General features: G+C 44.4%; 1 protein-coding gene across 1 annotated transcript in view; it reads left to right on the plus strand.

Moving 5' to 3' along the window:
* The first annotated feature begins 3,585 nt into the window (after window positions 1-3,585).
* The window catches only part of LOC144768327 (carnosine synthase 1-like), a 595,298-nt gene continuing 572,353 nt past the window's right edge, over window positions 3,586-26,530 (plus strand). The window contains exon 1 of the mRNA XM_078651907.1: window positions 3,586-3,842. Within this exon, the coding sequence (XP_078508033.1) occupies window positions 3,632-3,842 (211 nt within the window). The 5' untranslated portion in view covers window positions 3,586-3,631. The remainder of the gene's footprint in view (window positions 3,843-26,530) is intronic.

The raw sequence follows: 26,530 nt of genomic DNA on the forward strand, positions 1-26,530 counted from the left end.
TTGCCCATATCTGTATCTTCTGGAGGCCGGACGCCTCTGGGTCAGATCCCCGCTGCGCAGTGCTACCCCTGAGGTCGGTCCTGCGCCCGAGGCCGAGGCAGGGCCACAGGGCGCCCCGACCGGTCAGTTCCCGTGGGCAGCCTCCCCAGAGACTCTATATCCACGCACACCTCTCGTCTCGGGTGCGGTAGCCGGGCAGTGGTCCCCTCAGCGTGGCTCTTGAGGAGCCTTCTCTGCCCCCTCGCCCGGGGCACAGGCACCGGCAACAGAGCCCTGTGGCTGGGGGAATGAAGGTGCCGGTCAGCCGCTCCCCTATCTCGCACGGAGTCGCAGGCCTCAGGGCTACAGGGCCCGATCTACTAATTCCCAGAGGGCCCCCGAGTTCCTGTACAAAGCGATTGCCTGTCCCCTCGGCGTGTCTCACTGTGTGGTCCCCACGCTGGTGTATCACCTCCGGTGTGGATCCTCTCTCCCGGTGTTAGGCTGATCTGGGCTCACCTTCGGGGCTGGGGTGGATGCCGTAGGGGGCCCCGTCGCCTCCACTCTCTCGTCCTGGGATGCCAGGGAGGCACTCCGCAGCCTGCGCCCCGTGTTCGGCCCCCCCCCGGACTCTCACCGCCTCAGTGTTGGGGGTCGCGGCGCCGTCCAGGCACTCCCGATCTGGGATGGGTCTCAGGGTGTCCGGGGCAGCACAAGCAAGTCTATCCCCTCCAGGCGGCTGGAGAGCCGTCCCGCCTTAGTCCTTCAGCGCGCGGCCGCCATATTGGTGAAGGCGGGCGCCGCTTCTTTGATCAGTCCCCGGGTCAGGTGCCAGACACAGGCGGAACTCCTCACCTCTGAAACCAGCTCGCCGCCGCTCTGTCCCCGCACCCGGCCGCAGCCACTGCACGGTGATGGGATCAACTTGGGGAACACGCCTCAGTCAGCACATTTTCGCCAAGGTGGCCGCCATCTTGGGTAGGTGTTCTGCGGTCCTCCTGTCCTGCTCCCGCTGTCCGGCGGAGACAGCGAGCGGCCGTCCGCCCGGCTGATGGTCACCCGGTCAAGCCTCCACCGGCCCGCGAGCCGAATCCGCTGGATCATCGGCTCTTGGCTCGCGCCGTTCTCCCCAGGTGCCTAGTCCGCCATCTCGGTCGCCGGGAAACAGAGGAGCCCGCTCCACACACCGGAGCCAGACGAGGCAGACCCCGTTTCAGGACCACCGCAGCTCGCACCAGGTAAGTGGGCTCCAGTACCGCACCGTTGGACGTCGTTCCTGGGACTTGGGAGGGATTGTATGTCGGATCAAGTGCAGGCTCGACCGGAGCTCTAAGCAGGCACGTCTAGTCGGCCATGCTGCTGGCCACGCCCCCCATGTAGCATTTACTGTTGTGTGCACATTTGTGCACATACAAATAAAATAGCGCAATGTCCATAAATAATTTCAGATTTTTATTGTAGTACAAATCAACACAAGTGCTTGTTCGAAAAATTATTTGTTCTTACTCCCCTGTCCTTACTTCTATTCGCCTCACACACAAAAGAAAACGCTTCCACCTGCCCACTGCCTACATTTACTTTGCGTTCTCACACCCGATGGCACCATTAGAGCACTTACAAGCCTTGCATGTTCTTTCGCAGTTAAATTAATATGCCTCTGTGCCTGTTTTTAATACATACAATAAGTATTTAATAATAAAGCAACTGTGTGCTTAAGCGTGTTTTTAGAAAGAAAAAAAATAACTTCATACTAAAACTACCGATAAATATGCTCACCCCTCAGCTTGGCTGCCCTGTTAGCCCTCTTACCGCTAACACAGCTTTAAATAAGCACACAATTATGTCGCGTTTACTGTTGTGTGCAAATTTGTGCACATAGAAATAACATGGCGCAATGTTCATGAGAAATTAAAACCTTTTTTTTAACACACATCCAAAAAAGTGCATGTTAGAACAATTAATTGCTCTTACTCCTTTGTCCTTACTTCGATTCGCCTCACACACAACAAAAACGCACCACTACAGCATCACTCAGGGGCACCACAACATCACTATGCGCTACTGCAGCATCACTGAACTCCACAGCATCACTCGTCGCCGCCACAACATCACTCAGCGCCACCACTGCATCAATCTGTGCAACAATTCAACAACAACTGGTTCAAATATGTTCTCTCAATGTTTCAAGCTTTATTACAAATGTCACAAAAAAAGGTTAATATTTCACTTCTGTTCTTGGATTTTCGTCACAATAAAATACACTGAACATAATCTTCACAAAAGTTATTTACAAAAGTTTAAGCTATTGACATTATAAATTACAATCACTTTTATTAAATATTAAAAAAAATAAAAGACATTGTTATTTGTAATATCAATACATCTAAGTCACGTAAATACAACGCATATTGCATTACAAATGCTATAGGTGTCACATTTGCGAAAGTTAAAACTATTGGCATTGTAAATGACAAAGCTATTAATTTCAAAACCAACACAAAAATGAAAAATGTGTCATTTATAATACCAATAGCTCAAACTTTCCTAATGCGAGACCTATTGCATTGCAAATGCTTGTTTACCTTCTTTCTACCTCCTACTTCCTTCTTTTCCCTCTGTCTTCAGTCCTCACTCATTGCCTTTGCCTCACATTAAACGTATTTGGTCCCTGGGACATCCAACAGGGCTTCCAATATAATCTGACTACCTCATACAAACATGAATTCTCTGCACAAGACTGAGGTACACATGTGTGAAGCCCGAGGCCAGAAGGTACTCATCCGAGCTGAATTTCCAGTTACTAGTTAAAGCAGTACTTGTGCGTATGGACTAATCATTTTATTGCATGTTACAAGAAAGGGGGCCCCTCTTTCACATTTAATACCAGTACAACGCTCTGTCAACAATCAGCTATGGGATGACAGAAGGAGGTTAGGGACCGGACTGCAGGCCCCAAAGTATGTGACCACACAAGCACAACAGAGAAGAAAAGAAAAAGCAAAATGGTGGACATGGAGGTGGGCAGCCACTAAGGCGTCTTTGTGAGTGCAGCTCATGGTCAAAACCACAGCTCACCAGACACAAACGAGCATTACAAGTGCCCAAGCTAGTGCCAGCTCTGTAGTTAATCAAACTAACTTTCAAAGAGCTGCCTGCTCCAAACCACTCTTCCCCCACATACACATACACCCACTTACCATGTAGAGTGAGAAGGTTTGTCCATCCTTGAAGTGGAAACTGTGCTCGGTTGAGGGAAACCTGCCAGACTCTGCAAAATGCAGGTTAACATGAACTTTTTTAGTACACTGCTTCCAAAGGAAGTCTCTGTGCATGTTGGCCATTGATGTATGGATGGTAGAAATAATTTTAAAAAAGGTGAATGTCATAAACTAGAGAAATTAACATTGTGCTTTTGAATCTCTAAAGCAGCCCAGCCTGACTCTCCACACCCTCATTTCTAAATGTATAGCATTATTTGCGATTGCATGTAGCAGTTGCGGCCACTTCACAGCGGCCTCAGTGGTCGCAACCAGGCACCAGTCTTGGTACATGCCTTCTGCACTGAGAGCAGGTAAGGTCTGACACTTCACTTTCTTTCCCACAGATGCCTCAGGATCAGATTCCCCATCAGTCGCCTTTGGTGTCCAAGGACATGGATCAACGTAATGCACAGAGCCTTGACCTCAGGCCCCACAACTCGATGAAGTCTCCATGTGATAAAGAGACCTGCCTGGATAACATCAAGACTCCAAAGGATATTAAAGATTCCCCTTGGACAGAGCGTTGGTACAGCCAATTACAGGCCAGTCTGAGGCTAGCGGGCCTCCCACTGACCATGGACAGGACAAAGGAACCGAGAACAGGTAAATGTATGAGTCAATAGCCTCAATCTTTGCAGGGTACCAGTAACTTGGTCCATGCAATACTTTGTCACCCTCCTTGACACCAGGATCTGTAAAGCATCATTTGCATATGGATAGAACCACCCAGAACATCAACTCCCCAGAAGGGAAGCCTTGATGTACATGTTGTTTGATAAGGCTATGTATACAATTTTTCTCCAAAACACCCACATTTAACACATCTTAAAGGAGCACACAAAACTTAATCACAAATTAGAGAATTATGTGTTACTGTAAGTACAGACTTGTTGCCTCTATTACAGAGGGAGGACGGACTTAGGTTTCTTAAAGTTGGCACGTCAAAATGTAGTCCAAACAAGTCATTTTTTGCTTACCTCGATTACACTCTGAGGGGCCTTTAAAGAGCACCCACGCCGTCAGGATACCCGGTTTTTCCTTGTGCCTAACCTTAAATCAGGCCCCTCAGCCATGGTGACCACCTCCCTTTAGGTCATTACAGACACTTTTTCCAGTGCTGGACTTTAATTGTGATAGTCTTATACATTCTGGCTGTTGTAGTTTTGCTTCCATTGAACTAGTTAGATAAACATACATGCAGCATCCATAATGACCTGGAGTGTGGTGGCCACCCTAACCTCAGCGCCTTGAGGTTCAAAGTCTCATCAAGGACAGCAGATTGAAGCCTGGGTCATCCCGCCATTCTCCCATTTTGCTGCGACTTGGAATCCAGTGTCATGGGAGCAGCAATCATACATGCACTGGTGTCACTAAGTTTTATTTCTTAATGCGTGGGCATACTTGGGATCCACCTCCCCATTCTGAGGTCTCACCTTGAGACTGGACTTGCTGCCTGCGCCATTCTTCCGTGCCATAAAGGCAGCTTTTCTCTCTCTCCCTCAGGGTATAGTGATAAAACATGTGTAGGTGGAAGGCCGAGAATGCAGACTTTGTGAGTGTCTGATGTGGCCTTCTTTCTCCCACAGGCAGGGCACTTATCAACCGGAGTAGGCATAATTCTGAAGAAAATGCCTCCAAATTTTGGCAGGCTTAAAACCTAGAGAGGATGATGAAAGATGTAGAATGAAACAAAGAAAACAAAACTCCACTAGTGAATTTTGTAGAACAGAAGGTTGTGTGCAATGCTCCAGGATCATATCACCGGGTGCCGGAAAACAAAACTGTGGCAACTGCCATCTGCTAGGCATGATGGGATTCTGGTGATCTCTGAGCCCTTAAAGGAGCAGGTACCATTTTAAAACTCACATAATGGCAGCCTATGGGGTTACACTGTCCTTATATCCTTCATCTTCTACCTTTACAAAAAAGGGTTTGTGAAAGAGATTTAAGCTGTTTATGAAATTTTCACCTCTAAACTATTCATACTCAGAGGTATTTTAACCCTTTTGTAAAATCAATCGGAAGTATTTCTCCACTGTAGCCTTTTTTGTAGCCTGCACATTCTGTTATTTCTTAAGTATTTTTGCAGGCCTGGGGGGTGGAGCTTGCCTGGCCTTAAGATGGCCCACTTTAGGCGAGCTCCCGGTGCCGTTCCTAAAAACAACAATAATCCTCTGGCATCACTACTGATCAATGCCATCTTCATCTGGCAAGGCGTTGTAACAACTTAGAGCATCCGACAAAGCCCACACCGGCCACTGAAGATCACCCTATGCTCCACTGCACCCACAACAGAAAGATCGTCTGATGTGGCCTAGCCACCCACTGAGGACGGCGCCGCGGGCCACACAGTCACTCTTCACCTACCTGCTGACATGTGCCACACCAACCACTAAACGCAGGCTGCTGAATTATTCGTGCTGGACCCGCTGGTGCCACAGCGATTTGTGCTGAGGGGAGCCGCTGCGCCATCTGCTGCTGAACTGGTGCGTGCAGACTCGCAATGGATTGCGCATGCTGCTCAAGAATTGCCACCACCTGATGGCCGTACAAATAGACATGGCTCCCGTCACCCAATACTGATTTGTATAGGCTATGAATGTGGAGGTGCTTCAGGATGCTATGGAGAACTCCTGAATCTTGCAGGAGGTGAGCTGGTCCCAGTGTGCGACGGCTGCTGCTTCCTCAGCCGCAGAAACTGTGTGGTGCTACTGAATGCTCTGCAGCATCTGCATCCTGAAATCCTGAGCACACCTTGGGGCTAACTTCAGCACAGAACTTCAAAATAAAGTGGGAGCACTGCCAATGACCTCGAACACTTACCAACATTACACTCTCAAAAACCAGGGCAGCGCTACGAGATCACTGCATGGACTTAACTGAGTTAGGAGGTGGATGTAAGCGCTGTGAAAGGCATATAAACATTGGATACCAGCCTAGTTGGGTGCATTAACAAAACGTACACAGGGCTGAGAATACACGCAATCTCCTGCTGTGATGGGGAAGGCAGACAAAAGCCAGTCCAAGCTGAACTTTGAGCAGCGCAAATCCATGAGGGTATGAGATGAAGACACACCATTGCAGAAGCATGAATATGGCGCAACAGGACTGGAACTTTGAGATGATATACAGCAAATGCTGGTGAGTATGCAGCAGAGTTTGTCCACCATTGATGGCAAGATTGACTCTCTCTCCTACCGTATGGACCGCATGTCAGAAGGAATTGACAAGTACTCAGAGAGATATGGTTGAAAGACGAGCCTCTGAAGCAGAAGATCTATAAACCAAAAGATCTGAGGCGAACCAGAAAACTGATACACTACTAACATCACTAGAAAGATTTGGAAGACTGTTCGCGAAGGAACAATTTGCACATAGTGGGCCTGGCGGAATCCACAACCTTGCTTGGCTGACATACCTTTCCAACAGTTTTTATGGCTGAACACACCCACCAATCATTATCTCCTTGCTGGGTTCCAGGTGTGCCGCCTCACCCCATCATAGCGCATCTGCTCAAGTACTGAGACAGAGATGCGGCCCTGTGCTGCACCAGAGAGCTTAAATTACGCCACTACGAGGGTTCCGAACTCTCCTCGTACCCGGACTTCACACCACAGTTTAAAGAAGCAAGGAGGCAATTTTTGCCTGCGAAACGGAAACTCCGCAAGCTTTACTTGGAATATGCAATGCTCTACCCTGCACGATTGCGAGAACTGGTGAATGGGAAACTTAAAATCTTTACTGACCCCAAAAGTCTTCAACAAACACTCAAGAAACTGTAATCGGTTAAGGGCAACAGGAGTACTACAGGAATTGCGGCAGTTGATTGCACGCTATGACTTACATAAGTATGATGCAAGAGATGGGGGATGAAAAGGGAACCCCTATTCCTACATCCACACATGGGGCTACATTAAGGTTTTTTACCTGGAATGTCATGGGACTAAATGATCATTGTAAAATACGTAAGATGGTACTATACTTACAACAACATCAAAAAGATGTAGCTATACTGCAGGAAACATACTTGGCCCCTCGAGCAGGACTACTTTCCCACTGCAGGATGAGGGGAGAATATCTCACAGTAGGGTTCACTTCACACTCTCATGGGGTTTTGGTGTGGGATTGTCTTGGCTCTGGCATCAGACTATGGGAGATCCATTTGTCCACTTGGACAAGGAGCGGAGATATGTGATTGCCCACTGCAGCAAGGGGACACTTTGAGACAATATTATTAGACATTTATGGTCCTAACTTTGATAACCTGAATTAACTGAAATAACAGAATTGCACAGTATAGCCACATACCACAAATTTGGGTCGGGATTTTAACTGTGTGCTATTCCCCAAACTAGACCGATCTAGAGGATCAATGAGGGAACCCACAGCATCTGGCTGCACTATCATCGCAATAGCTGACACCAGTGAAATGGTAGACGCCTGGCGATATAGCAGCCCACAGGGTAGGGAATACATGCCCTACTCCTCTGTGCACAACATTCATACATGTATAGATTACTGGCTAATATCCCGCAGCTTACTGCCTTACATGGACCACTGTGAACACTTTCCCCGGACTTACTCAGATCATTCCCCTGTGAAACTTAGCTTGAGGGTAAGTGATATGCAGCCAAAAGGCTTCACATGGCTCTTACCACAGTATTTGATCTTAGATGAAGTATTTCACAAGGAACTTGCGCAGGCTATCAACGAATATTTCAGCATTAAGACAGGCAGTGTCCCCAAAATCACCACTCTTTTAGAGGCCTTTAAAACCAACATTCAAGGTATCACAATTTCCAAACATGCTGATGTATTACGGTTGGGGGGAGAAAATGCACAGACATAATATCGACTCCAAAATATCGTTTGGACAGAATATCGAGTCAAAAATATCGTTTGGACAAAATATCGACAGGACAGAATATAGACAGCCAAAATATCGTTTTTAAGGTAAGTGAAGTAATATCGACTGTAAATAATATAGAAAGTGAAAATATGTAAGTATATAATATAGATAGTAAAAAAATCGTTTTTTAAATAATATTTAATTATTTATAGTGTTTTTTCATGTTATAATATGTGTGAAAAGTGTCATTTTATGTTATAATTAGGTTTAATTAATGAATTTTTTTTTTTAATTATTGTGTAATTTAATTCTGTAGCGGGTTGTGGGTTTATAGGGGAATAGGGTGGGAAGTAATTTAATTATAATTAATTAAATATGTAAATTTATTAATTGGTAGTAATATTTAATTAATTGTTAATTAAATAATATGTGTTAATTATATAAAATTTAATTGGTAATTAATTTAATTTAATTGATTAATTGCTAATTATGTTAATTTAAATAATTTATGTCATGTAGCGGGTTGTGGGTTTATAGGGGAATAGGGTGGGAAGTAATTTAATTATAATTAATTAAATATGTAAATTTATTAATTGGTAGCAATATTTAATTAATTGTTAATTAAATAATATTTGTTAATTATATAAAATTTAATTGGTAATTATTTTAATTTAATTGATTAATTGCTAATTATGTTACTTTAAATAATGTTTGTCATGTAGCGGGTTGTGGGTTTATAGGGGAATAGGGTGGGAAGTAATTTAATTATAATTAATTAAATATGTAAATTTATTAATTGGTAGTAAAATGTAATTAATTGTTATTTAAAAATATTTGTTGATTATTTAAAATTTAATTGGTAATTAATTTAATTTAATTGATTAATTGCTAATTATGTTAAATTAAATTATATATTTACTGTAGCGGGTTGTGGGTTTATAGGGGAATAGAGTGGGAAGTAATTTAATAATAAATAATGAAATAATAATATTTATTTTAGGTATACAACGTTTACCACGCAACTTTTACAATGCACTACCATTATAACGAAACTTTTACAACGCAAATACCATTACAACGCATGTATTTACAATAAATGTTTTTACAACGCAGGTACTTTTACAACTCATACCATTACAACGTAAGTATTGGTAAGTATATAATTATATTTAAAGTATATAATTATATTTAAAATGTTATAGGTTTTGGTTTTTGGGTAAAGGGGTATTTTTAGGGTTCAGGGTCAGTTTTCAGTTTTTGGGTAAAGGGGTATTTTTAGGGTTCAGGGTCAGTTTTCAGTTTTTGGGTAAAGGGGTATTTTTAGGGTTCAGGGTCAGTTTTCAGTTTTTGGGTAAAGGGGTATTTTTAGGGTTCAGGGTCAGTTTTCAGTTTTTGGGTAAAGGGGTATTTTTAGGGTTCTGGGTCAGTTTTCAGTTTTTGGGCAAAGGGGTATTTTTAGGGTTCAGGGTCAGTTTTCAGTTTTTGGGTAAAGGGGTATTTTTAGGGTTCAGGGTCAGTTTTCAGTTTTTGGGTAAAGGGGTATTTTTAGGGTTCTGGGTCAGTTTTCAGTTTTTGGGTAAAGGGGTATTTTTAGGGTTCAGGGTCAGTTTTGGGTTTTTGGGTAAAGGGGTATTTTTAAGGTTCAGGGTCAGTTTTGGGTTTTGGGGTACAGGGGTACAGGGTAAAAATAACCTAAATTTACATTAAATTACTTAAATTAAATTAATTTAAATTAAATTATTTTCAATTAATTTACATTAATAAAAATATTATATACTTTCCAATACTTATGTTGTAATGGTATGCGTTGTAAAGGTATTTGCGTTGTAAATACATTCGTTGTAAATACATGCGTTGTAATGGTATTAGCGTTGTAAAAGTTTCGTTGTAAAGGTATGCGTTGTAAAAGTACGCTATTATTTTATTATATTTTGTTACTATATATATATGTTTTAATAAATATGAAATAAAAAAATATTTATTTAACTTTCATTAATTATTTATTTATTATAAGTGAATGTAAGTAATTTTAAGTATATTTTAGTAATTAATTATTAATATTAATTTAATTTAACACTGTTTTTAGTAAATACGATATTTTTTACAACTATATTTTTGTAAACGATATTTTTAACTCGATATTTATGTACTTACCTGTTTGTAGATAGATACTCGATATTTTGACTGTCGATATTTTGTCAAAGATATTTTTGATGGTCGATATTCTGTCCCTCGATATTATTTCAGTGATCCTTACGGTCTATCTGGAATCGACTACAAAAACTAGAAAATGAACAGAGGGAACTAGAACAGACATCCCTTACTGGACTCAGCCCGCAGATCCTAGCGCAGACTTAGGTTAAGTTAGAAGAATATAATGAATTAGTCCACAATGATTTGACGCACTTAGGGAAGTATGCTACGGCCAGAATACATGGCCCCACACTAGCAACCCTGATCCGACCTAACAGTGAAAAGAAAGAGGTGTCATTGATATATGACAAGAGGGTTGAGCCCATTTGAGGGACCGCCTAATTAGTAGATAGATTTCGCACATACTACACTGAATCATACACATCGCACTGTACACAAGAAGACAATGCTACCTCTGAATATTTAGCTCATATTGCCATGAAGTGGCTCACTAACGCCCACAGGGAAAGACTGATGGCCCCACTTCGCCCAACAGAGATAGAGGTCGAACTTAAAGACGTCCAGCGAGAAGGCACCTTGATCAGATGGTCTCACTGTGGCCTATTTCAGGACAAGCTTATGACCTACCTGATTGGGCTATTCTAAGACATGGCCCAAGAGGGCAGTATGCCTCCAACTATGTGGAAAGCACAGCTAATAGTAATACTAAGGCAAAGCAATCCCCCTGAGCAGTGCTCATCTTACAGACCTCTGTCTCTGTTGAACACAGACACAAAAGTGTTTGCCAAAAGATTAGCAAACAGGTTGCCCCCCCACCCCCTCAACTCCCCAGAATTATAAGACCTGAACAGCCTGGGTTTGTCCCTGGGTGCACACTAACCAGCAATCTTTGCACTCTCTTAAGCATGATTCCTTGAATAGACCACAGAGTCCGCGACGTTGCAGTATTTGTAGGCGATGAAAAACTGTTTAATTCAGTCGAATGGCCCTTCATGCTGGCGGTGCTGCAGCAAGTGGGCGTGGGCAACATATACATAAAGCGAATCCAGGTCCTATTCTCAAAACTACGGGCTCGGGTCCACATCAATGGGATACTATCTGCCCCTATACTAATTACAAGAGGCATGAGGCAAGGATGCCCACTCTCGCCGCTTCTATATACCCTAGTCACAGAACCATTAACTTGTGCTTTGCGTGAATACCATGCACATCAGGAAATTAGATTCCCCAACTATAACTTGATAATCTCTGGATATACAGATGATATGTTGTTGGATGTACGTGACCCTGAATAAAATTTGTCCCAGGTGCTACGCGAGGTGGTTACATTTTGGCAGCCACTGGAGATTGTATAAATTGGAAAGAATCGCTTATATTCCCACTTACAGCACAGACCACGCCCACTCAACTAGAGTTCCTGTTGGCATGGACCACCAAACCTGTACGATACCTAGGGATTCAGATACACACTGACCTTGAAGTGACAATACATGAAAAGTACGGGAGAGCAGTGCAACACTTAACAGAAGCTATAGAGAGATGGATTTGGCTGCCCCTCTCATTGATAGGCTGTATAGCACGTATTAAAATGTTTATCCTCCCACGATTCCTATTCTTGTTTGCTGATATACCAATATTACTGCCAAAAACAATGTTTTGCAATATACGCACCTTATTGACTCGCTAGGCCTGGGCTGAGAAACAATCGCGTGTTGGGTTGACCATACTGACCCTACCCTACACAACTGGTGGACTTGCCACACTTGATCTCGAGATATACCATAGAGCAGCGCAAGCTATATATGTGTACCACTGGATTCATGGTCCACCAGACCGCCCTCACCTATACTTGGAGAGAGAGGATGCTGAACCCTTCACTCTCCTGTGATACCTGCTAAGTTCCGCCCAATGCAAATTTCACGCAATTGATCCAATAGGCACTACAAGATACCTTTTTAGGGAAACAGCAGACGAAATGCAGACTAAACTACTCTAGTTTCCGAGGCTGCCATTCGAGTGGTGCAGATAAGGCAGTATTACAGATACTACACACATTGGAAATTCATAACATGGGAGACTTCTTTGTAGAGGGGGCTCTTAACACCTGGGAGCGGAACCAAGCTTCAATACCTGTTTTGTTATGTTAAAAGGTATTTGTAAAATGCACAGTCACTCAGGAAGAGTGTCCCGGCACTTATGAACCTCGGAGCTGGACTGTTGCTGTCCCTGAAGGGGGGGGAAACCTGAGTTTGTTGCTGGAACAACCAGGTTTTCAGAAGCTTCCTAAAGGTAAGTAGATCCAATGCCTGTCTAAGTGTTGCTGACAGGAGGTTCCAGACTCGGGCAGCCTGAACTTGGAAAGAGCGGCCACCAGTACCTCTGCGAGAACATTTAGGAACAACCGCCTGATGCCCAGAAGATGACCTCAGGGTTCTCCTTCTCAGATAGTGTGTGCCCGTACCTTGTAAAGCCTTAAAAGCCAAAACCAAAGCTTTAAAGCAGATTCTTTTTCGGAAGGGAAGGCATTGCAAAGCCTTCAGTTGAGGTGAGATCCGACCTCTCGGTCCAAGCTTGAGGACCGCCCTGGCGGCCGCATTCTAGTCCACCTGAAGTCTAATCAGTAGGTACTCCGGGAGGCCTAGGTATAGAACATTTCCATAGTCCAACCTTGAGACAATGAGGGCTTGGAACACAGTCTTCCTGTGGGTGAGAGGCAATAGGGGGAGACATTTCTTGATCATCCGCAGGAGGCCAAAGCAAGTTCCTGTGACTGACTGGATTTGGGCTTTCATGGACAGGGTGTCTCCAACTCAACACCTAGCTCTTGACCGTGTTAACTGAGGGGAGGTGACATGTCTGATGGCCACCATTATTTCCACTCGTCCCGAGAAGGAGAGTCGAACAAGATTATCTACGATTTCTCTGGATTACATTTAGGTTGATTCTCTCTGAGCCATGTAAAAACCTCCTCCAGGCATTTGTTGATCTTCTGCCCTACAAAGTCCTCGCCCTTATCACATTTAAACAGAAGCTGCATGTTGTCCACATCAGAGATTATTGTTGCACCGCAAGCTTCAGCCAGGGGAGCAAGGGGGGACATGTAGAGGTTGAAAAGTGTCAGGCTCAAAATGGAACCCTGAGGGACACCCACCTTCATAGGGAGAATAGGAGCGGCGAAAGGAGGGGACCAGACCTCTTGGTATCTATCCTCCAAAAAGGAGGAGAACCACTTAAGCACCATGCCACCCAGGCCGCAATCCTATAATCTATGTTATAACATCAGTCACCAGATATAACTACCATAGGGCATGGCAACCACTGCGCACACTAGTAAGGTCTGATATGTCAGAAACGCAGGAAATAGCTCCACTGACGTACCTACTTCAGACGAACTGCCCCGCTGTGGGATTTCATCACTATCCAAATTTATGAGGCAAACAACTACCCCGTTAAACACAAAGGCATGACAGGAATGGCATTCTGACCTGGGCATAACTGATAAACAATGGACACACTGCTGGTCAATCACTAAAAACATATCACAAAATGGTAGGCACCAATTGATGCATTTTAAATACCTTAACCGGGTATATTACACTCCAACACGATTATTTGAATATAGTCTACGGAGCGATGATTGACGCTCGAGATGGGGCACCGAGGGTGCTGAATTTAGCCATCTGACTTGGTCCTACCTTGGGATTCATGGATTCTGAGCAACAGTGATGAATGCACTCCAGGAGTTAGTGGGGCTGTCTCATCCAGAATCGCCAATAGCAGCCTTACTAGGTTTTGATTGTGAAATACCCAAACAATACAGGCGCCTGGTGGCTTTAGGCTTTTTATTGGCAAGAAGAACAATTGCCATGTGCTGGAAGAAGGTGCCGTTGCCAACATTATCAGAATGACATACAGACATGACCTATTGTAACACTCAAGCGGACAACTTCAATGCTCTGATGCCGGTCCGCAGCAGGCCAAGTGACATATGGGAGCCATACCAAGTGCACTTGCTTAGTAAGGCAGACACTGTAGACACAGATAATGGTCAGCAAGAAATGGATCACCTGCAAGGCGAAGGTAACCTGAGCAATGATTGAGGGGTTCGGTTGACCCCAGACAAAGACATTTTGCTGAATATCCAATTAAATGGAAAGGTCTACCCCTCTTGATCAGTTACACGATTGGGAAAGTTGTATAATGCCAAATGCAAAGTATTTGTTAAGACTGCTGGATATATACGAGGTGATTAATTTTGTAGCTCCAAATATATCTCCGCTTGCTTCTCGCTTTAGGTTTTCACTGACTGGATATGTACTTTTCCACCACGTGGAAATGTTTGCTTTATATTTAAAATGTAATTGATGCTATTAGAAGATATAATGTATGATTGGATACAGAATGATAAATAAAGATTTTATTTAAAAATAAAAGTGTTTCTGCAGGCCTTCCTTAAGAAAGGCGAATGTCTACACTTAAGAAGATTGTTATAAATGATGACAGGCGGCACACCAGCGTCGTGTAGGTTAGGGTCTTTTATTAAGCAGAGACGTAGAAAACCCAACCATCAAGAACGGGACCAAACGGGCAACTAACCGCCGTTGGACAGAACACTGGACATGTCACAGAGTCAGGAAGCACGAGCTCAGCGCGCGACATAGGCTGAGACACAGAGCGAGCAGGGTGAATATAACACATCTCTTTCCCTTAAACAGAGAATGGAAAAAGGTGCAACAGAACAAATTGGACAAAAGCTTATAGCAACCTTTTGCAAGAGAACAGGTGAGAAGTGTGGCTCAATGGTTAGAGCGGCAGACCTTGATGCAGAACGCTGGCCAGGGACCAGGGTTCGATTCCCGCCTCGGCGGGATCGGGCTTAAATTCCTCTGACTGGATATTCTCGCCTCAGTGCCGAATCTAAGCATGGGCCCCACGCTGCAACTCTGGGCAATAGCCTGCTTAGTCTCCACAACGGCCCCCAATGCACAAGGGATGCCTGGTTTCACCATGGGATGCCCAGGAGTGGACACCTCACAAGGAAAAGCCAGGAGGGGTTCCCTTGTGGTAGGAGTACAAGCGCCGGGATGCCTCCGGGTTACTGTTCGCGCTATACAAATACAACACATTTACATTTACAAAACAATACAGCATTGAATACACTTCATACTCTTGAGAATGCAGGGCCAGGTAATACAGGCCATGTAACCCCACACCCCCCCTTAAACAATCAAAATTAAACGTAGTCTTTTAAATAGGCAGGAGCAACCCTACGGCGAGGTCTGCAAACCCCTTCAGCAACAATATTCTTAGTGATTGGCACTGAACAATCAGGCTTAACCTTTTTCTGGTAAAGTGCCACCCTGCGGAGGTTCCACGTTTGTCCATTCTGCAACTTAACGTAGCTGCCAACTACCGACCTTACTTGGTAGGGCCCTCTAAATTTGTTGAACATCCTCTGATTGCCGCCAGGTTTCACTTTTACCAGGTCCCCTTCAGCTATTTTAGTAGAGACGCATTTTCCCGGGATGTTTCCTCCCACCTTTTTTTATTTCTCATGTAGCCAGGTAGGAATTAGTTTCGTACCTGCCGCCCTCCCCCTCATGAGCTCAAAGGGTGTCACGGACATGTTGCTATGGACTGTAGTGCGGTATGCCCACAGCATTTCTTTAATTTCCTTCTGTACCGATCGGCCTGAGGCTAAAGCAAGCTGCATAGTGCCCTTAACAAGTCTATTTACCCTCTCACAAAGTCCATTCCCTTGGGGGTTGTAGAGCGAAGTACGCAAATGCTTTAAGCCCAGAAATACAAAATAATCCTCCATAATGGCAGAGGTAAGCTGTGTGCCATTATCTGTCAAAACCATGGAGGGAATCCCTTCACGCCTAAAAACCTCATCAAGTACCTTGACAGTGGACTCTGCAGTGATACTTTTCATAAAGGCAACCTCCACCCATCTGGAAGTTGAATCCACCAATACCAAAGAATTTCTCAGAATCTAATAGGTCATGAAAAGGACCTATGAAGTCAACGCAGACCTTCTGCCACACACCATCGTCAGAAACAATCTTTCCCATGCCATCCTTACTTGCACGAACCTGCAACCTCTTTTCAGACTCCTTGCATAATTGGCATTGTTCAACCCAACTCTTTACCTGTGCATCTACCCCCGGCCACCAGAAGTCAGCTTTGATGCGTTTGCCAGTAAGGGTTTGGCCTAGATGGCCCTCATGCGCCAAAGCAATGATACGGGGTCTAAGGGATACCGGAGGTATATATTTTTCGCCCCGCACTAGAATATACTCGCCCTGTAAAGAAATCTCATCCTGTAGCTGAACATAAGGCCTAAGAGCAGGTGAGACCGTACTCTGCCTTGACACCCCTTCCTTGCACATCTTAATTAAACCAACCATGACAAGATCTTTTCTCATTTCCTCCATCCATTCCCGCCTAGATATAGAACTGGGTAAATCACTTTCTAAGTCATTTAAAAATGCGACCACATTCTCAGTCACCAACTCTTTAGGCAGCTCTTTAGTGTCGGGCAATCTAGATAAACAGTCCGCAACACTGTTACACCAACCAGGTAAGTATTCCACATTGCATGTGAACTCTTGGACACTGACAGCAAGTCTTGCTAACCTCCCTGAGCAATTTCTAATTCCCCCAGGGGCTAGAACCTTCAACAGAGGCTTGTGGTCCGTTCTGAGCGTGAATGTGATTCCCCATAAATACACTCGAAAATACCGGGTTGCCCATGCAGCCGCCAATGCTTCACGCTCTATGACCGAGTAATTCCTTTCGGTCTCAGTCAGAGAACGCGAAGCGAATGCAACAGTGTTTTCTTTACCACCCCCTTTTTGTGTCAGGACCGCTCCAATACCAACAGAGCTGGCATCTACAGTGAGGATGGTGAAATACGACTGTACAAAACTCAAGAGAATATTAGCATCTAAAATGTTTTGTTTGATCAATAAAAAGGCATTTCTTTGATCTGCACCCCAAGTGAAACCTTTCCCTTTCCGCATGATGATTCGCAAGGGTTCTACCTTTTCTGCAAAATTTTTAACGAACTTCGCATAGTACTCAACCATGCCCATAAAAGACCTTAGTTTGTCTTTGTCATCAGGTTCAGACACATTACATATTGCGCTTACAAGGTTTTTTTTTTGTTGTATCCCAATGCCAGACACGTGGTACCCCAGGTAATCTACTTCCTCAACAGCAAGTACACATTTTTCTCTTCGCAATGTCAAACCAGCCCTTGAAAGAGCAGTGAGAACCTTGTCAAGAATAACATTATGGTCATCAATGTTCAAACCATGAATCAGGATGTCGTCCTGAAAGAATACTACCCTTTCAATGTCTTTGAGGACATCTGTGATGATTCTTTGGAACGCACTTGCAGCCGAACAGAGGCCAAAGGGAAGTCTTTTAAATTGGTATGTACCCTCCGGAGTGATGAAAGATGTGAGTTGCCTCGAGTCCGGATGAAGCTTTACCTGGTGATATGCGCTGCGGAGGTCCAATTTTGAAAAGATCTTTCCTCCATCCAAACTCAGGACAATTTCGTTTATGTTTGGAAGTGGAAAGTTATCCATTATCACAGCTTTATTAAGGCTTCGCATGTCCACACAGAAGCGCAAGGACTTGTCCGGTTTCTGTGTGATCACTACTGGACTCAACCACTGTGTGGCCTCCACAGGTTCAATTATGTCATCCTCCAATAGCTGCTTGATAATCTTTCTGACCTCATCTCTTGCAGATAGGGGTATCTTCCTTGCGGTGTGTTTCACAGGTGCTACACTCTTTTTGGTTTTAATAACATGTTGGTAACCAACAGCCTCCCCCAATTTCTCATTGAAGATGTTTTCATGTTTTTTAAGAATGGCTTCTAAGTTATCGTGAACTATATTGCAAACATTTTCTCCTTCCACACACATTACAGGTGGATCAGCTCTCGGGTTCACTCTTATATTTAGCTCATATTGGTGTAACCATCCCAAAATTGCAGGGCCATGTGGGGATACATAAACCTTTCCCTGAGTAGTTCTCCCTTTAAACTTAATATTGGCCTCAAAGAACCCAAGGACACCAATGCTCACCCCTTGATAACCTCTTAAAGTGATGTCAGACTTTACCAGAACAGACTCGGTGCAAGATGAGTTATACAATTTCTTTGGGATGATTGTATAAAGTGACCCAGTATCCACCATTAAGTTCACAACATTCCCATTCAGCTCAAAATCTGCTCTAGGCCGAGATAGGACAACACCCTCTGCTAACTCCTGGCTGCCAGCGGACGTAATCATTATTACTTCCGCTTCATCATCAGTAGCTTCACTCTCAACCATAGCAACCTTTTTTGCACTATTTGTTCTACACATGCGTGCATAATGCCCTTTCTTCCCACATTTTAAGCAATCCCTAGACAAAGCCGTACAATTCTTGGAATCAGCTAAGTGAAAAGGGCTTCCACATCTGTTACAAGACCGAGTGGTCTGTTTAAACTTGCTTGTTGTCCCACTTCTATTAAAAGAGGTTGTGGGTTTCCCCCCTTTATTTGTTTGTCTTCCTTGTATTAAACCTACGCTTTCTAAAGCATCTGCCTGTAAAATTGCAACTTCTTGACTACTTGTGTGTCCCAGTTGTATCCTTTTAAGTTCCTTCATGCACCTATCGCTTTCCTCAGCAACTTTAGCGATAGTAATGGCCTCAGTGAGAGTGGGGTTTTTGGCTGCCCACAACTTTTCTTGTGTTTTTTTGCTAAAACATTGCACAATTAATTGATCCCGAATCATCTCATCCTGTATGTTCCCAAACTGGCATTTCACAGAAAGTTCTCTTAGTCTAGAGACAAATTCATCTATTGTTTCATTTTCCCTTTGAGGAGCAGTGTAAAATTTATGTCTGCGCATTACTACATTCTCCTGTTTAGCAAACCTAGTATACAGTCTAAATAGCGCATCTTTATACACATCATCAATGTCTAAAGGCGGATTCGGCAAGTATTTAAATATTCTTTGTCCCTCCTTCCCTAAAGCACCCAGTAACAAAGCCTTCTTTCTGATAGCAGAAAATTTTGTACCATCCAAGGCTATGATGTAATTCTCAAACGCCTCACACCAATCATCCCATTCCATGGATGGTTCACCAGGAGCACTTAGGAAGGGGACAGGGGCTTGGATGGTATTACTCACATTCATAGTGAAAACCCCGGAGTAACACTTACAATAATGTGAAAAAGTTTACTCAACACAGATCACTGAAAGACGTAAGGTTCGTTATACCCCAATTTAAAGTGTGTGTGTCACTGTTGTTTATGTTGTAGATGCGTGACACACTGTGATGAAGTTAGCTTTAAAGTGAGTGTGTCACCGTAGATTGGGCTTATCTCCAAAAGCGGCCGTTTTTAATGACGCAGGGGTGGGGGAATCATATCGCCCGACGCCCGAGCCATGTTGATTTTGACCACGGGCAAGAAGATTTAATGTCAATTTTGTCCAATGGACAACTAGACATTAAACCGCATACATAATACAGGCTGCGGGCACTCTGGGACTCGCAGCCAATCAGAAAGGCTGCCAGAGAGCCGAGACGATTTTGAGGCCTGTGATTGGCTAGCAGCCCATGACTAGGCTCTAGCCAGTGATTGGATGGGGGACCAAAACGTCAGTCGTCAGTCGCAGAAAGCGGTAGTCTCGGCAATCGGGTGTCTCGCTTTCTCAGGCTCAATGGGGTGGACGTGCAGAACCACGAGGAAGCGGTCTCAATTTTAACACACGAGGGTAGCAGAAATATCTCGGTGCTGGTGGCACGACCCGAGACAGAGGTGAGGAGAAAGGGTGGCATTAATGTTATCACTTGCCAAGTGAGCTTGCGGCACCATGCGCGGGGCGTAGGAGTACAGTTAACTTTTTCCTCTCTGCTCGCGAAGGAAAGAACAAATGCAAAGATTCTCCTCAGAGCTCAACAGATTGCAGTTAAAATAATGCATTATGCTACTGCTCAGTTCAGATTGCACGAGAGAAAATAGAGCGCGCTAACTTGGGTTTTGGAGCGGACTGTTCTGCAAGTGGAGCTCTGCTATGCAACGGCTCATTTATACTAAATGTGGTGTTAAAGAATTGTACCGGGTTGTAAACATTTCAAATTCCCGTGATCAGTATCTCAGCTACACCACACATAGCTTTAAAGCAAATGAGCAAGATGTTTGTTTTATCTCGTACTGCCCGTAACAGCTGGTGGATTTTAAAAGTGAAAGGGCAGATGGGTGATTTATATTCATTTCCTTTAGGGACTGAAGCTGCTATCTGTTACCTGTAAAGTGCCTGATCGAAGTCTGCTACTTTTTGTCTGGATGAGAATTGAGGTGGTGAACAGTGAACCGCTGTATGCTGTTACATAATATATGTAAAGATGAAAAGCTGTTGAAATTCTAGTGTTATGAATCAGTCCCATATCTCAGAAACTCATTAATTGGTGGGCTAATAGAGTGTGCGCCTCACATTGCACACTCTGTGACATGAGTTAACACTATCAGTCGCATTCACACTCCCTCGCCTTATTTTTCTCTCACGGGCCGAGGTTTCATTCTCTCTTTCCTGCTATTTTTCAGAACATGTGTCTGTTCAACTTCATTTTAAAATAAATGCTTGGTTCGTGAGGATCGAAAGTGCTGCCTGCAGCCACATGCTGCAAGCACATCGGCCCTGTCTCTTCCGCCCCAAATCCCCCTCCTAAACTGTTCCTCACACCTCATTACTAGCAGTTTAACAGTTTGACTTGTATTGTTCAAACCACTTCAGTCCGATCAGAGGACGCCTGGCACCCCTCCCCCTTGTGCACATTACGTGTTGAGTGTTCGTAGGGAACACATTGTCTGCTTTCTTCCAGGAGGCTACAAAAAGTTTCCAACTAGTGCCCTAAAGTCATTTGTGATAATTGTGTGTATTTACGAGCTAAGACGGAATTGGTGTAATTCATGTTATTGCATTGAAAATCGGGCAAGTTCCCCTAACACTCACCTGACACAGAATGTTCTTTCTGTGGGCCGCACAGAAGGCATGCAGAATGTGCAAGATTATTGAATGTGAAGATAGTACTCTGGAGTAGCATAGTGAAATGTACTGCTTTCAGTCTTGGAACCCGCAAACCTTAGTTATATTCTGGTTTTAGCAGGTGCAATTCTGCTCTAAAACGACTCTCTCCCTGGTCTCGGACTGTGTGCGTCATAAAAAAAATTAAAAATGTACTGTGCATGAGTGCACAACCCAGTAATACCCCACTAACTACTAGTCCCTGCACCGTTTTCACAGACTCCATGCACACAATTCGGTTCTTGCTAAAGCACCTCAACGTAGGGTGTTTCTGATGTTATATAAATGTTCTCTAATCCCTCCTGTTGACCCAGGGAGTTAGACTAAATCAACTACAAAACATGCAATAAAGATACCAACCACTCCACAGTTCCTTGCACTAATACAGGCTCACATGCAGTCGTATTGCTCACATTCTCCCCCTCCCCTTCTCCCTCTCCAGCAGGTGCATCAACTCTTCAAACTAGCGTACTTGCTTTGGAGCCTGAGGCAGGCACATTGCAAACAGATCACTGAAGAAAACACCGACCCTGATGATCTAACCCACTGGGGTCAGAGCATGTGGGACCTGCAGGTGTCTCTTTACCTTGTATGTGACAGCAGGTTCAAAAGCCCACCAAATTACCATATTCATATATATCTATGGCACGTAGGTTATAAACCAATCACTGCAGCAGACTCTCAACCTCCTTAGCTGCCCTCCTATCGGGAATGGAGGCTGTTATCAGAAAGTGTCACAGTTTGCCTTTGATGCAATCAGATTTTCTCAAGCTATCTTTAGGCAAAGAGCCCTGAATGCTTGGGTACGTTAGAGGTACATTACGAATGTTTAGACTGTTGTCCTCCGTCCCCCTATTGCTTGCTGCCCCTGAACCTCATGCCCAGCACAAAATCACTCTCGATGCTTGCACTCGCCCAGCCACATTCTTTTTTTTATTCTGACTACAGAAATGTTTTTCAGGGGATCTCCGGGTCATAACCCCACATTGTCACTAGTTCAGTGTCACTACTAGGTGGCATCAAAGCCTCCAGGACAGGCCCCTGCGGATAAAGAGCTGTTTCATTTCCCCTTTCACATGCGGTGACCAGAAACTCCTTCAGCAGAGACCCTGTGTACATGCATCTCACAGCCTCCACCTCTACCCCAATTAATCAAGGGCTGGTCCGGCTCTTTTGACAGTTTGTCTCTGGTGGAGTTGAGTGTCCTGCAAGATGGATGCTTGTGGCTAGCATCAGAACTCTGCAGCAAAACCTGCACAGTCACCGTTGCACAGGGATGCATGTGCAGTCTGCACATGTGGGTGCCAGTGCCTAGGACGGTCTGTCAGAGATTCTTGCCTGCTCTGCTAAATGTTAATGGGTTGGTCAGTGCATGAACTAATAGAGGTTTCTTAATATTTGGGGAGAGGAGTTGGCCTAACGGCCAGGGCGGTCGACCTCGAATCTGGGGATCTGGGTTCAAGTCTCTGCAATGACGCTGAACATCCTGTGATTCTGGGCAAAGCACTCAATCTCCCCGTGCCTGACAAAAATTAATGTGTCCTCATGTAACGCAACTGGTGCTATGTAAAGCGCCCTGATACCCAATTCGGGTCAAGTTCACGCTGTATAAAACTCTGTAAAATAAACAAAAATCACACTGATTAACATAACTTTAATTTCAACTAAAGCTGTCCATTATTATACATGTAGTTACCTGAAGGTCAAAGACCACAAAAAGTTAGAAAATATTTGTTTTTTTAGCCACTACCTTGACCCCGCCCCAGACTCGCTAACCCTGCCTCCTCAGTTTCATGTAGCATCACAGTTCCCATGTTTTTTTTTATGCACTTCAACTACTGAGCAGACAGGTCGCAGGCTGTGCCTGCTACCACTGTTGCACTCACACTGCCCTCTGAATACAGTATTCAGGACTTGCTGCCATGGGGTTTGGAGAGCAGGGCAGGAGAAGAGGTAGGTGGAGGGCCTCCTGTCATAGACTCCAGACTGAGTGAAGGGAGCAAAGAGTCCCCTTATTTTAAAGAGAGTGGGGCTGCCCCACCATTTTACCAACCACCATCCTTATGCCCTTCACACACAGATACCTACCCAGCTCCCAACTCCCCAGTTACACTCTGCACTTCTTGATTTACTGTCTTTTCAAAGTAACACTCCTTCCCTTCGCTATGAGACTAACGTTTGCTTTCCAGCTGTGTGAGTATAATGATTTCACTGGTGCTACATGTCCTACATATCTAAGAGAGACAAACTTGAACATCAAGTGGTGAGCTGCACTTTTTCATGTTAGGGTAGCTTATTCAGCTGCTGCCATTACTCTATGCAAGAGAGAACCCTGTACTGCTACTGCCAGTGCTGCATATGCTCTTTGTGTGGGAGAAGAATGTAGAGATGTACAGGTCAGTGCACAATAATATACACACACATCACCTGACCAGACGTATAAAAGGATAGATTGATTTAACTGCCTATTACTGCCTCTTGTGTATTTGTACTTGCGTATACTGCCGCAGTGAGCCACAGCACATCTGCTATGCGATTTTGCTGCCCCATGAACTGTTCATAAACTCTGCCAAGAAGTGCAGCTATTCCCATTCACAAGTTTATCAGGGCATCACATCCGAGTATTTTTGAAGCTGGACAGCTAGGAGTTCGCCCTATGATGGAGAACACCCTTCTATCCTACAGGTTCATTTTTCGACAAAGTCTTGTCTGTGCCCAAAAAACTTCAAGAAATGTAGTCAATTATAAGTCTGCACACTGCCTTTAAGTACTACTTCTCTTCATATGAAAATGTGTTACATGCAAATTAGTTGATAATTGGGTGAAGTACACACTGACACATCTGCACGCATGCTGTACAACCACCCACTACAACATTGCATTTAAGAGTGCATGACCATGCATTGCATCATTGGACTTGCACTTGAAATATATATTGCATAATATGTTGCACTGATTGCATTGCAGGTTCTCTTCGTGTAGACCTCCCTTAGTAATTTATGGAATAGGCGGGGCAAGCAGTGACCTTCCCAGGACAAGTAGATTTGTGTAACATTTTGTCCCTTGGCCAAGTAGATTTTTGAAAAATTTCCACACCCCTGTGACGATCGTGTTTATTTAAAGTACAGTTCCCTTGTGATTGCGTGACACACGGTGACGAAATTGTTTTAAAGTGAGTGTGTCACTGTAGCTTGAATTACGCTCGTGTCTGTTTTAAATGCACCTCCTTTGTTTGAGTGCGTTTCCCTTTTCAAGTTGTTCCCCCCTAGTGGTGGGGCTCACTGGTACTGCCTTTCCGTTTTATAATCGTTTCCCCTTTAAGAGCAATTGCACCATGGGGGCGCTGTTGCCTGCGTTGACGGGCTGAAGATCAACAGTTAAGACTCCGTCACGCCTCATACGAAGACAGTTCCCTTCACGGTGAGATATTTCTCAACATACCTTCTCTTGAGGCTTACGTTACTTGTTTTAATTTCGATCCACCTTTACTGGACTGTGGGTATCTCCCTTGGTCGGGTTTTCTTTCTTGCGTCGTCTTTTCGTTAAACTCTGTCTTTGCCTTCTCACGTTAGCCTCCGCCTTCGATTGTCGCCAAAATGTTATAAATGATGACAGGCGGCACACCAGCGTCGTGTAGGTTAGGGTCTTTTATTAAGCAGAGACGTAGAAAACCCAACCATCAAGAACGGGACCAAACGGGCAACTAACCGCCGTTGGACAGAACACTGGACATGTCACAGAGTCAGGAAGCACGAGCTCAGCGCGCGACATAGGCTGAGACACAGAGCGAGCAGGGTGAATATAACAAAGATTTTCTATGAAGAAGTGCTCAAGCATCCCCGCACGTGGACAGGACTATTAAAACGCTTATGATCAATAGAGATCCCCTACGAGAGTAGGTGCCTTTCCTTACTTCGCAAACACAGGGACGTGTGTATGTGCCGTTTGCAATAAACACAGAGATGGGACTTTGCGCAGTAAGCTATTGACAAATGTGGTCAACCAACAACCTTTGAGCTTTGTGGCCATCCATGGACTCCTACACTGCTCACAAGTGGTATTTTGTGCAGACCACAGTACATCATCACTGTCTCAGTTCTGGACGATTTATGATGTGCTGCGCATGTTCTTTACTCCATTGAGCCAACTGGATTTTAACAGCAGCTTTTGATACTGACAATCAAGTTGTAATTTTGAGCCAGCTTTCTAAACTTGCCTTCAAAGCACAAGCTGTACTCTGGTCTGCCAACTTTTTATCTCAGAGATCCTTTTAAGTGGCTCAGGCCTCTTTCCAATCCAAACCACGCTTCTTTTCCGTCCTCGAAAAGATTCTGACCATGCGGGGTGCAATAGGTCTCAATTAGTTACATTCAGCAAACATCACTGAAAATGTTTCATGGGCCCTCAAATGTGAAAAAATCGTGTCAAATTCAAGTTCTGAAATGAGCAAAGTGTGATCTTGCACAAAGGAGAACAGTAGGATGTGCTATGGCATAATTATTGACTTTGTGAACTTCTCAACGCATAAGTCCCTTATCATAGAAGCCCCCTGTCTCACCCGTTCTGGACCACAGAGGACTCTGTAATGGAGATACTTGTATGGAACTGAGACATACCAAGCACATTAGATCTAGGTCCAGTACCCCTCTTCGTTAACCAGTTGGATATCATAACCAACACGATCTCCTTTGCGGTCTTGTCAGAATGAGGGTAGGCCCAATACCCCTCGTCAAACCATGCTTCACGCGGGAGAGGATATGTGCCTCTGTGAAAGGAAGGCCAGTGCTGGGAGTGTATTTATGAAGCGCATCTCTGCAAGTTGATATGGTTCCTATTTGTGCTCGATAGCACAAACCCAGGCAAAGGGAATGTAGGCTGAACCCCAAGCAAGTGCAGAAAGTGCTTGCTGAATGCACTTCCAATGATGGCCAAGGTAGGCAATGACTTGCCCCCACTGCTGTGCTCCATACAAGGCAGCCACTTCCACTTGAGCTCTGTCACATCCAAGAGAAGGATGCTTAGGGGGGAATTCTGCATTGTGCTTTCAAACTCATACTGGAAGAGGAGATCCTTTCCAATCTCAACCAGTGCTGGTTCCGTTCTCTCGTTGTGGACAGCACGGCTATCAATTGCGGTATTCTGTTGATGTACTTCATGTGAACCATCACTTTTCTTGTTATTTCCCTTCCAGA

Source organism: Lissotriton helveticus, chromosome 1_1, assembly GCF_964261635.1.
Source record: "Lissotriton helveticus chromosome 1_1, aLisHel1.1, whole genome shotgun sequence".
In the NCBI taxonomy this organism is placed as follows: domain Eukaryota; kingdom Metazoa; phylum Chordata; class Amphibia; order Caudata; family Salamandridae; genus Lissotriton; species Lissotriton helveticus.